Source organism: Kryptolebias marmoratus, linkage group LG23 (assembly GCF_001649575.2).
Source record: "Kryptolebias marmoratus isolate JLee-2015 linkage group LG23, ASM164957v2, whole genome shotgun sequence".
Lineage (NCBI taxonomy): Eukaryota > Metazoa > Chordata > Actinopteri > Cyprinodontiformes > Rivulidae > Kryptolebias > Kryptolebias marmoratus.
Genome location: NC_051452.1, coordinates 12,157,795 through 12,170,775, shown reverse-complemented (window position 1 = coordinate 12,170,775; position 12,981 = coordinate 12,157,795). Strand labels below are relative to the sequence as shown.

The window sequence follows — 12,981 nt, the reverse complement described above, 5'->3', positions numbered from 1 at the left end:
CTTTATCGCGCTATAGCAAAAAATCTAGTTAGGCGGAAGTGGGCGTGGCCAATGTAAAAAAGATGCAGAATTATCCATAGTTTCAGGTGCCATCAAGATTTTGAGTGTAGGACTTACGGTTTAGGAGTTATTCGCAAAAACGCATTGTCCTTAGTTATAGCGCCCCCTAGGTATGGGACGATATGATTTTTTTTGTCTGAGTAGCGGTAGGCATTTTCTATCAGGCTGCCTGGTTGGCTTTTCTCCAGCTGTTTCTCGTTTTTCTGGCCAACGCGTTTTACCGGAGAAGAATAATAATAAAGAAAAAAAATTATGAAAAATCCTTACAACAACAATAGGGTTCCCTGCTCCGCTGGGAGCAGGCGAACGGCCATGCCTTGCATTGGCCGCCCGCTTGCTCCCGCGGGCTTGGAACCCTAATTACGTAAATAAAAAAATAAAAAATGCTGTTACAAGAGCTTTTACTTTGACTCCACTGCAAGAGAGAAGATGAGCAAGGAAGTGTATCGGTGCAATTAATTTAAAATCTGTAATAGTTACATGCTTCCACTGAGTTTGGAGTGATTTTACTTACCACTATTGCCCTCCTCCAATTCAAGATGGTTGCCACAGCAAACTGACCTTAGACATCACAGAAATGACTATAACTCAGTTTTACAGATACTGACTTACAATTTGGTGTGGTTGTAGCTGAAACCAATCCAAACACATACAGTACTCTAAGAAACAACAGATTGCACAAATTGGTACCTTTAAAAAAATGCCGTTAACTATTTGGGGTCCACTGTCTGTTAGCAAAATATCTCATGAACCACTAGATATATTTTAATGACTCTTGCAGGAATTGCCAACAAGGGCAACTTACCTTACCTGACGTTAGGTGTGGTTGTAGCTGAGAGCCATTTGCAGCACATACTCTAAGTGCTACTCATTGCACAAGTTCTTTCTTTAAAACTATAGCAAAATATCTCAAGAACTACTGGACATATTTGAATGATATTTTCAGAAAGTGACTATTAAATGTACTATTACATTTACAACTCATTAACTTTGGGATTCAATCCAATTTAGGATGGCCACCACAGCTAACAGACACTAGCCAACAAATAAATGGCTTTAACTCAGATTTGCAGATACTCTGCTAACATTTGCTAGGGTAGTTGAAAGGCATTGCCAACACATACTTTGAACATGACATCTTACAATATCACATGAGACTGCACATGACAATATTATAAAGGTACAGCTACAACTCCTGTCATTTCTTAATTTAAAACTGGGCCATGAAAGGCTGTGGGCGGTATGCATTCCTTCAAGAAATACTAGGCTTTTAGTTTAAAATGTAACTGCTGAGTAAAACTCTGAGATAAGTAACTGAGTTTAAATGATTCTTGTGCTAACACTAATTATAGGCAGTACTAGAAATTAAACTGAGATGACTTCGAAGCACAAGTGGCCATAAAATGCTGAGAATACTCAAACAATCAGAAATGTAGCTGTGGTTAAAGTCCATGGCCATAGCAGACAAAATCCGCCCATACAAAAAAAGAATGGTCCTGTATGTTGCATATTCGTTCCACAGTATCATGGCCTCCCAGTTATAACAAGACTGGTGGTTTTATTAGGTCTTACTGGCTTTGATCAAAAGAGCACTGCTTTGACTCCTTTTATTCATTTAGTTTGAAAAGTCTTGTTTGAATGAAAACTGCTTTATCCTGCACTGTAAAGCAAAATATTGTTTCTTTTTTTGTTTGAAGTGTGACTATCAATAATAGTTTTACAATGAAATGGCCTAAAAATTCCCACCCCAACATCCTCATTTCTTTTCATTTAGTTAAAGCAACAGAGGGACATAAACCTACCTGCTGTATTCCCACTGCATATGTCTTAAGAAAAAAGTCTGCAAACTCATAATAATCCTTTGTCACATTGCCAGGGCTGCCATATCTGTAATTGAAAACAGAACAATAAGGGCGGCTGGTACCTCCCCTGGACTAAAACTCTAATTTGGTTTCTTGGTAAAGATGGAAGGAGGTCCTGGACTTACCGCTCAAACAGTCTGGTGATGATATGTAGCGCCCACTTTTTACACTTCCACCATCCCAGCTCAGGACGATCATCTTCATCAACCTCCAAAGTCTCCTGACAAACACAGGTCACAGTCAATTTCACAAGATGGTGAAGAACTGAAAACCCCATTAGGGATGTCACAATACTACAACTTCAATCTTGATACAAATATTAAAGAAAATACTAAATGTTTGATCATGCAGGGAGGAAATAATAAATTAATATGTATAAGATAAACAAAACTGGTTTTCGTGGTTATCATGGTGATATTTTTGACAATTAGCCGTATAATTTCAAATGAAATTACACTGAAACAAGCAGAAAGTAATAAAAGCAAAAAAGGACTTTTACCATTCTGCCACTTTTACTTTTTAACTGCTGTTCTGTTACTGTCAGCTAGTCTTTTTAGCTACCATCCTGCTACTTTAAGCTTTTAGCTAGTCTTTTGATATTTCAGCTTATGGCAACCATTCTGCTACTTTTAGCTGGTCTTTTTTTTCCTTTCAGATTTTTGCTAACTGTTTACTACTTTTATCTTATAGCAAGTCTTTTGCTACTTTCACTAGCGCTTTGCCACCTCTAGCTATACTTGTGTTGCATTTAGCTATTTCTAGCTTTTAGTGAGCTTTTTTCTACTTTTAGCTTTTTGCAAGCACTTTGCCACTTTTGGCTTTTGGCTAGCATTTTGCCATTTTTAAATTTTAGCTAGATGTTTTGTTCCTTTTAACTAGTGGCACTCGGTATTCATACTGCATTTTGACAAAAAATGAATAATGCTCTGCAGTTGGTAATCAACTGCAGGGCATCAATCAGCTCTGCAGTTGCTAATCATTTTCAACAATAAAATTCAACTCAAAAATGGTAAATGTAATTTACTCACATAGTTTGTTCAGTAAAATATAGTATAAAGCCAAGTGTCTTACAGCAGGGACATCCCGGTCCATTATGGATCGCAAGATTTCCATCCACTGAGTCATCACTGTGTTGTTGATCAGCTGGAGAGGCAGTGAGTACTGCAGGACAGCATCAAGGTTAATGTTACCACCTTCATTCTCAATAAAATATTTAAACTTTCTAATTCAATTTAGTTGTTTTAAAATTTCTATTATTTGATATACAAAATCTTTGACATTTCCTATTTCTCCAATGCAACTATACAAATATGGCAAAACAAGAAACTAAATTTAAAAGACACTTTTTATTTTAATACTCCTAAAGCCCTCAAAAGAGAGAGATAGGGAGAGGTAGAGAAGCCCTTACAACTTGAGGTCAATTTGACCCGAAGACCACAGGAGGGTTAAATAGCTTTCACAAATAAAATGATTGTGTGCTTAATGAAGTCGATTCTGAAAGTTTCATTACTAACAATTTGTTTGCAGGCCTGTTCCTAACAGTAATGCAATCTTTACTAAGTTGTTCTGTTTTTTTTAGTTGGTGAGAACATGTACTCTTGGGTACATATGCACATTCCTTTTTTTTGCAAGGTGCACAAAAAATCATTTGGTCCATTTTAGGTACTGAAATTATTAGGCAAATAATTCAAAAAAGGTTAAAAAACAAAAACAACTGGACTTCTATTCTGTAGTTGAAGACGTTTCGCTTCTCATTCGAGGAGCTTTCTCAATTCAGAAATAGAGAGGGTGGAGTTGAGCTTTTTAAAGCTGAGATGTGATGTAAACTGGATAGCTTGCAAATTGTTCTCACTCTCCTAACAATAGAGGCTCATTAGGGTCCTTGTTCGTCTGACTCACTGATGGGCCACTCTGGCCAGTGTTTTTTCTTCTGTTCCTCTCCTTGTCAGCTAGACACACCCCGGAACAGATCAAGGAGAGGAACAGAAGAAAAAACATCGTCATTCCTTATGTTGCTGGAGTATCCGAGAGACTCGGAAGGATTTTCTCCAAACACAACATCCCAGTACATTTTAAACCCAACAGGACTTTCAGGCAGAGGCTGGTCCACCCTAAGGACAAAACACCCAAACACAAACTGAGCGGAGTGGTGTATGCAGTTCAGTGCAGCGAAAAATGTCCAGATCCCTATATTGGAGAGACCAAACAATCTCTCCACAGATGTATGTCTCAACACAAGCGAGCCACTTCTTCTGGACAAGACTCAGCGGTTCACCTACACCTCAAGGATAAGGGACACTCCTTTGAGGACCAACATGTTCATATTTTGGACCGAGAAGACAGATGGTTTGAGAGGAGGGTAAAGGAAGCCATCTATGTCAAAAGAGAGAAACTAACATTAAACAGAGGAGGAGGTCTCAGATTTCAGCTTTCAAAAACATATAATGGAGCTTTAGGCCTGATACCCAGTCAGTTTCACTCCAAATAACACCTGCACTTATGTGACCAGAGTGGCCGATCAGTGAGTCAAGGACCCTAACAAGCCTCTATTGTTAGGAGACTGAGAAGAATTTGCAAGCTATCCCAGCTCACATCACATCTCAGCTTTAAAAACCTCAACTCCACACTCTCTATTTCTGAATTGAGAAAGCTCCTCTGATGATAAGCGAATTTGTCTTCAACTACACAACAGAAGTCCAGTTGTTTTTGTTTTTTAACCTTTTTTGAATTTACCATGGCCTGGATGAATGAGATCCTACACCAGCATATATCAAATAATCAAAAATTAATCATATGTTGGAAACACTGTCTATGTTAACAAATGCTAAAATAAGATGTAGAATCAAAAAGTAAATGAAGTTTAGCTCATTGAGGTTTCTCACCACAGCCTTTCAATCAGGGTGAGGCTCTGGACTTTGACTGGACAATTGCAGCACATTTGACCCATTCTGTTGTAGATTCTCTGCTGTGTTTGTGATCATTGACTTGTTGCATCATGACCCAGCATGGTCCAAGCTTCAGCTGTCAGACAGATGTCAAAAGATTAGACAATGTCTTTTGACATAGATGTCAAATGATAATCTAATCTTTTGACATCTAGTCCACAGAGTTCATGGTCGACTCAACGAGCCCAAACCATCAGCACCCCATCACTATGCTGACAATTGGTATGAGGTGTTTGTGCTGATATGCTCTGTTTGGTTTTTGCCAAACATGCTGCTGTGCATTAATGGTAAGCATCTGTCCTTTGGTCTTGTCTTGTCCTAGAAGTCTTGCGGTCCATTCAGATGAAACCTTACTGCCATGTTGATTTTAGAGAGAAGTGTCTTTCTCCTTCAGCCATTTAAACAAGACATACTTGTTTTGTCTTTTTCTAACTGTCCTGCCATGACCTTTGATCTGCTAACTGGGGCCTGTAAAGTTTGAGGTGCACCTCATTTCTATGAGCTTTACATGGTCTGACCTTGGGTTAAATTTTCTGGGACATCAACTCCTAGGATGATTGGCAGAAGTCTTAAATGCTTTCCACTTGTGAATAATCTTTTTCTCTGTAAAACGATGGACTCTAAATAGTTCAGAAATGACTTTTGGCTCTTCCTTGATTGATGAGCAGCAACAGCTGCTTCTCTAAGGTAATGTCTTTCCACCCTGGCATTGTGTTAACATACACCTATATGCTTCAGAGCTGCAAAACCTTCCCTAGAGGTGGTCCCATTGATGATGATCAGGTAATCAATACATCTGATTAGCAGAATCTGCCACCTTTCCTCCTAATCCAGTGGAAGCAGCAAGGGTGGACACAGCTTTTCCACTTTGGCCTTATTTTGTTTATTAAAGAAATGACATGGTGGAATCTGTTGAGTGTTTTTGTACATTTTAGGATAGACTTCCATAATTGTTGAACCTGGTAAAAAAACAGATCAGTTTTATTATGCCCTGTGTTATAAAACCCCTAGAATTGAAAGAGTGTAGACTTGACTTTTCTCTTGACTGCAAGCAGCAGACAGCTGCCTAATTTTTAACAAACCACAAGACTTCTGGAACAAAGTCCTCTGAACAGACAAACTCAACGTGCAGATGTTTGACCAGAACACACAGCACCACATTTAAAACAAATACAGACTATCAGTACAAACACCTCATGTCAGCACGGTGAGATGATGGTTTGGGTTCCTTGCAGTAAACTCTTCTGTAGATTTTCAACTGTAAGGACACCAGTCCAACAGGTGGAGCTTGGACCAAACTGGGTTATGATGCAACAGGACAATGATCCCAAACACAGCAGCTAATCTACAACAGAATATCTCAAAAAGAACTGAGGTGTTGTAACGGTCCAATCAAAGTTCAAAACATCAACCTGACTGAAATGCTGTGGTGGGACCTTCAGAGAGCTGAGCAGAAACCAATGACTGCAAACCTCAATAAACATGTTAAAAGAAGATTGGGACAAGTTTCCCCCATAGCAGATATTTTCACACACTGCCTCTCTCTTTTAGCTTAGTTTATTAAAAATGAATAATTACTCTGTGCAAGACTTTATAACTGAATGTGGGTTACTTACATTTTACCATTACTGTAAATACGATGTATGGTAAGACTTCTAGAAATAATCTTAACTGTTTCCTGCGAGACGGATAAATTCTCTCTCTCTCTCTCTCTCTCTCTCTCTCTCACCTGTACAAGAGCATAAACAATTTTTAGGATTTGTTTCTGGATAAGGACAGAGAAGATGGTTGCATCAGCCAGCAGCTGACTGATGAGCTGTTGAATTCTTGGCAGGAAAATCTGCATTGCTGCCAGCATCGGCTCCCTCTCATCTGCCTTTCTGTACCTTAAACACACAAACACACAGACACACCGGGGATTTCATTTGAGTTTAGGCCACTTTTTAATCAGGCATGTAGCTAAATTTATCAACAATTATTTTTAAACTACAAACATTCAAATGAGCAAAAAATAAAAAGCAAACAATAACACGTATTACTTGTAGGCACTGAGTCCTCTGACTTTCCTAAAATTTGTGCACTAGGGCCTTAAACTAGGGCAGCAACTATCAAATATTATTTTAACCAGGTGGTCTATCAAATAATTCATTGACTGTTTGGATAAACAGATTACAGCGTGTTGCACCTGTTGCTCCCAACCTTTTGTCCAGGAAGACACGGATTGTACCTTCAATAAAAACTGCACAACTTCTCTCCTCCATCAGCATACAATCCCATTTAGGTACATAAGCCAAATCACCAACAAAACAACAGGAAACCATGCCCACATTGGCCCACCATCTGCAGGGAGAGTAGTCAAGGCATGTGCAATGTGAGCCAGGTGACAGGAGAGGATGAAGCCCTTAGCATGCTGATTCCGAGGGCTAAACTGCCTTTACATGTCAGCAAGTTCTGCAAAAGCCTGTTTATGACTCATACATATAAATCAAATGTATTGAAACAAAGTAACAATTGAATTGTGCAGAATATTGTGATAAAAGTTATTGGGTCACCTCTCCATTAAATGTCCTCCAAAACGTTCTGTAGCTATGATAGATAGGCCTGTCACAATAACAAATTTTGCTTGCACAATTATGTTATTGTCATTACGTTACTTTAAAACGGTCTCCAAACAATATTATTGTTTATCGCAATAATTTCTGAGACAATTATATGCCAAGTACATCCTCTTAAAGATTGATAAACTTTAATTTTAAAAGAACACAACACTGGAACTGGAACACAAAACAAACAAAAACAAAAATAAAATGGACTTTTAGTCTCCGTTAACAAAAAATGCAAGTGAATAAAAACAAATAAATACAAAAAATAAATAAATACAAAATAAATACAAAAAATAAATTAATTAATTTAAAAAAAATGGAAATAAAAACTACATTCAACCAAAACATACATTACAGATTATGAAGTCTGTAAACTAAATTAACCTTCAAAAAATAATAATCATTACTTTTATCAGCAGTTTTATAAACAAAAAGTGCAAACTAACAAAAGCACACGGCGACAAAAGCGCAAATGCGACATACCAGCTCGCAAAGGTTCAGCGGTTCGCCTCGGTCATTTGGTTTGAATCCAAAGTGCTCCCACATCGCTGCTGTTACGTTCAACCTTGAAACCAATTCCATTTTGTGTTTTTCCCCCTAATATCAAATAACGTTTCTTTAGCTTGCTAACTCCTCATGGGGGCTAATGCTGCAGAGGAACAGACGATGCGCCTTGGCAGGCTACCTGACGCGAAAGTTCATGCCACCCTTACGCTAAGGAAATGAGAGAGGGAGGGGTCAGTGAAGAGCACCAGAGCTGAGCCTTTTGTCATCCAGTGTCTTCAGTCGAAGGAGAGAGAGACATGAAGAAACAATAACACTGATAAATGAAAATTATCAACCTCATTTTAATTTATCGTGTGATTAATTGATTTATCATTTATCGCGACAGGCCTAATGATAGACAAGTAATAGTGCCCCAAAATGAATGTTCTGAGATGGAGAACAGCAGCACAAGTGGGATTACTCACTCATATGTTTTGACCAGCTGATAGAGAACCAGGAGGCTGCCGTACCAGCTCCCACTGTTCTGAGACTGTAAATACAAGCCGATCTTGTCTACAATGGCGGTCCAGCGGCCTGGGAAGTCGTGCTTGATGACAGCTCTTAGACACATGGTCAGCTGGGCACTATGAAGACATTAAAAATGGACATAATTTTTTTTAAATATTTACTATTCATCATCGGCATTTTTAAACCTAGACATTTGGGGTCTCAAATGTTTTCTGTCATAAGAAGCTGTGACAACTCTGTGACTTTTTTGAGAGAAAATTTGTTGCATAAATTTTTTAAACATCTTCTAAATTAAAGTAGCAAGACTGCAAGCTTTTGACACTCATGCGAAGAAATTGAGAACCCACATGAATGTTTTGAGACATTTTGGAACCTCCCTCACAAATGCTGTTCACCAACTAGTCTGCAACAGTCGCAGCACAGTGAGATACTACCTTTAACTCAGAAGCCTGAATTTACAAATTGCTGAGAGGCAAAATCAATTAAAACCCATCCGAACTCAGACCACAGCGTCTAAAATCCAACATGGCTCACTCGCACAATAAAAGTAAAGATGGTATTGCTGTTAAAACATTTAAACCTTTTTATCAGATTCTGTCTATCTGTGCTTGTTTCATTAAGTTTGTCTGAGATGTTTTATGTGGGTAAAATGTAAAGAAACCTGTTCTTATCAATTTGTAATACAAGTAGTAGCTAGCCGGTTCAGTAAGCCCACTGTTTTAGATGTCCTACTGGTTTCCACAGTCTCAGGAAACCAGTCAACTCAGATGTGACATGAGTCCCAGTTCTGAGTCCTGACTTCTGAAGCAAAAGTACTGCAGCACAATCACAGTTCTGGTTGGGACCAATCACAAGTCAGAATGAGACAAAACTTTATGTTCAAAGTCCTGGTTATTTCTAGTGATGCTGTGTGAATTACGGTTAGGGATAGGCATTAACTGGTACTGGTTAGGGTTATGATGGGGATAAAATTTCAAGCAATAAATGAAAGTCAGTGTCATGTTACAATAAAGACAGGTGTACAAGTAAGTGTATGTGTGTACCGTATGGATTCTGGACAACGGATAATGGCTTCCACGATGTGGTCTCTGATCTGCTGCCGGTCATTCTCATGAATGTTGAAGGGAAAGACAATCTCACCCACAGATGGCTCCCTGTCCTGCCAATACTGACTCACCATGTTTTTCAGGTAGATGGCCGCTAAACACACAGAGACAAAAGAATCAATAAAGCATCCAGAAAATGGTGGCTAAACTCTATATAAAATCCATCTGGTATCATATATTAATAAACAATCCCACTATTGGATCATTGTTTCAAGCCTGTACAACAAAACAGGAACAGTACCTTAGAGGAATACCTTAAATTAATTTTGTGACTTTCAGCATTACTAACCTGTTTTACTTCTGAATCTGTAAAAATTTATGCTGAAAACCCAACTTGCTCTGGAGCATGTTACCTGTAGCAGAGCTTCCCAAAGTTGGGGTCAGGACTGGTCTGAAAAAATTTAAACCTGTCAATGTCAGTCCATCAACCAATGACAGGCGATATATTTGTATAGATGTGTTAAAGTGTTACTTTTCTTCTTCTTTTTCTTTTTTTTTTTTTTTTTTTTTTTTTGCAGGGTTAGGGACTGAGCAATAGAACTGTGAACCAACTGTGTAACCAAACAAGAATGCAGGCATAGTCACCGATTTGTAATGACCAAGGGGTTNTCAGGACTGGTCTGAAAAAATTTAAACCTGTCAATGTCAGTCCATCAACCAATGACAGGCGATATATTTGTATAGATGTGTTAAAGTGTTACTTTTTTTTTTTTTTTTGTTTATGCAGGGTTAGGGACTGAGCAATAGAACTGTGAACCAACTGTGTAACCAAACAAGAATGCAGGCATAGTCACCGATTTGTAATGACCAAGGGGTTACTTTAAACATTTGACAAGCAGTATACCAGATCTAATACTAACTAATATTACAGTTGGAAACTTAAAACTGAAAAAAAAATTTTAAACTGTCAAATTTTCAGTAGCAGTTAGAGATTAACCAGTTTGCATTAACCGGTTAACCGGTTTGCATTGATCCACATACATGCATGCATTGGTAAGGCAGCTTTAAATTTCTGCAGTTCTGCCTGTTTTCAGCTCATTTCAAAATGAGCAGTTTTAGGGCTACGCCACTATTATGCAAATAAGCTGCTGTCGCCCCCCAACTTAGTGTGCCATCTCAAAACATAAACACGCACTGAAGGATGAGGATGATGGAAACAGGATTTTTGGTACATCTGTAGAACTCCTCAAGACCTACAGAAAAGTCTCCTGCGTCAGTGCTGTATACCAGGAAGTTGGCCATCTTGGATCAAAGGTCAGATTTTTAAGCCCATTTTAGCAGTTTATAGCCTCCGTATTTGATCGAACTCCTCCTCGGGATTTTGTTCGATCAGTTTAAAACTTGGTCACTTTACTTATAAGGCATGGGGGATTAACCCTTTAAGGTCAACGCCCATCAGAGCGGGCTCCAGAGCGTGCGTTGACCTTAAAGGGTTAAAATAGTCTAGCGGGAAAGATCCGCCCTCTCAGAGCCTCCGTGTTAATTTATCTCTAAAGTTCAGACTTCAAGCTTTACATCAGTTTTTAAATTATCTTGATAGGTCAAGGAATACCAGAGTTACGATAAATTATTCACAACACTTTTTTTTTTTTTTTCAAATCGTTATATTTTCAGCGTGTTAGAGCGAGTACGCTAAAACCGGGGAGTTCTCGGGAGAAAACTCCCCCATCCTCCATCCGATCTCACCCCCACCCCAGCCGAATGAAAAAACACCCCATCCTCTCCAACCTGACGGAGGCACAACGTCATTTGTCAAGCGATCAAAAATCCACAGGCAGAAGAAGAAAGAGGCGTAAAAATTAAAGGAAGGACCTGATGCGAGCACGGGACTGAGTTATGTGTTTTGTGACGTTTAGCGTGTTTGGATTTTATAGTTAGGATGTAGTTTAGACTGGGACAGAAAGTGAGGACTTTGTTGATGAACTAGGTGATTCATTGTTTTGTTTTTTTTAGAGAAGGATTACTGGAAACAGAATCACATTTTGTCTGTCTCCCTTCCAGCCAAAAATGATAACAAGAGGCAGATTCAGATCCATATTTTGGAAGCATATTTTGAGCATGCATCAGGATATATTTTATAACATTTACCTGAATTATCCTGCATGAACAGGATATAGAAAATGACCAAAACAAAGAATGTGATGTGCACCTCTGCCTCATTTTGGACAGAAACTAAGGATTTATGGCAATTTTTAGAACTCCTGATTGTTTGGTGTAAAAACTGCCTAAGAAATTGTCAGCATTTTAATGGAGAAAGTCTATATAACTTTGTTGTTTGCTCAATTTGTTCATGTTTTTATGAATATTACTGATTATATTTGCATTCTAAGTTGTAAAAACATTTCATTAAGTATGTTTGTGGTTTTTACAGTAAAAAAAACTAAGAATTTTCCACTCGGATTTTATGTTTTTTGTGTGATTTTAGGTCTGTTGTGTTAATACAGTATGTCAAAAGTAAAAAATGACTTGAAAATAACGCTTGGGAGGTTGTGCTGAAAAAAATGACTCCAAACATGGCAGGTTAAACCACTTTTAGGGTGAAATATGAAGGAAATTTAAATTAGTCCAAAAATGTCCAGTTTCACTCTAGACCTTAGAGGGTTAAAAGTTATCAAAATGGAGAGTTTTGGAGAATGTTGAAGGGGCGTGGCCAGGCCTTAAAGTCTGACATCTCGCCATAACACACAAAACTGTTACATACACGATAAGTCACAGAGATACCAAACCTTCTGTGACTGATCCATGTCTAGTCCACAACTATGCTCAATGGTCCAAGCCCCAAGCCATGCTTTCACTGATGATCATGAAATTCAGTACACATGGGCACCTTGACAGGACCTACAAAAAAGTTTCCTGGAGCCATGGCCCAAACTCAACAGGAAGTTGGCCACTTTAGATCAAAACTGCGTTTTTGTCTTTTTTATACACATATTTGAGTGCAATCCTCCTACAGCTTTTCACATGCAGGCTTCAAAATCACTCAGCTCAGTTTTGAGGCACTGAAGATGAAAAGTTATCAAAAGCTTTTTGCTAAGCATGCAAAGCATGTGGGCATGGCCAAGCCTCAAAATCTGACTATTCGCCATGAAATATCAAGGTGGAATAACTTCCACATACAAGGTAGGTACATAGGTCATCACTTAAGCCCCACCCACTTAGAGAAGAAAGTGAGGATGATTGGGTGACTCTTCAAGCTTTTCCCCATGTATGAGATAAGATTGAAACCATATCCACTAACTATTGATAACTCTTGATAAACACACGACATGAACACACCTTTTAGCTCTTAGCTTTTGTTGTGCTGCTTTTAGCTTGTTTTTATGGAGAGAAAATGGTTCCAAATTACCTGTGCGTGTGTAAAAGGATTTGTGCGTGTGTAAAAATATTTGTG

The 12,981-nt window shown here is 38.5% G+C and overlaps 2 protein-coding genes across 6 annotated transcripts in view; one reads left to right on the top strand and one right to left on the bottom strand.

Moving 5' to 3' along the window:
* Positions 1–12,981, top strand: part of LOC108244131 (NLR family CARD domain-containing protein 3) — a 1,204,881-nt gene that overhangs the window by 659,672 nt on the left and 532,228 nt on the right. The gene's annotated exons all lie outside the window — the stretch shown is intronic.
* Positions 1–12,981, bottom strand: part of ipo8 (importin 8) — a 101,560-nt gene that overhangs the window by 61,890 nt on the left and 26,689 nt on the right. For all 5 annotated transcript variants that reach the window (XR_005232721.1, XR_005232722.1, XR_005232723.1 and 2 more), the window contains exons 3-8: positions 9,528–9,684; positions 8,442–8,600; positions 6,597–6,753; positions 2,994–3,083; positions 2,048–2,142; positions 1,863–1,947 (exon numbers count right to left, since the gene is read on the bottom strand). Coding sequence is in view for 2 of the 5 variants with exons in the window: in XM_037973832.1 (XP_037829760.1) it covers positions 1,863–1,947; positions 2,048–2,142; positions 2,994–3,083; positions 6,597–6,753; positions 8,442–8,600; positions 9,528–9,684 (743 nt within the window). In the remaining 3 variants the exon portion in view is untranslated. The remainder of the gene's footprint in view (positions 1–1,862; positions 1,948–2,047; positions 2,143–2,993; positions 3,084–6,596; positions 6,754–8,441; positions 8,601–9,527; positions 9,685–12,981) is intronic.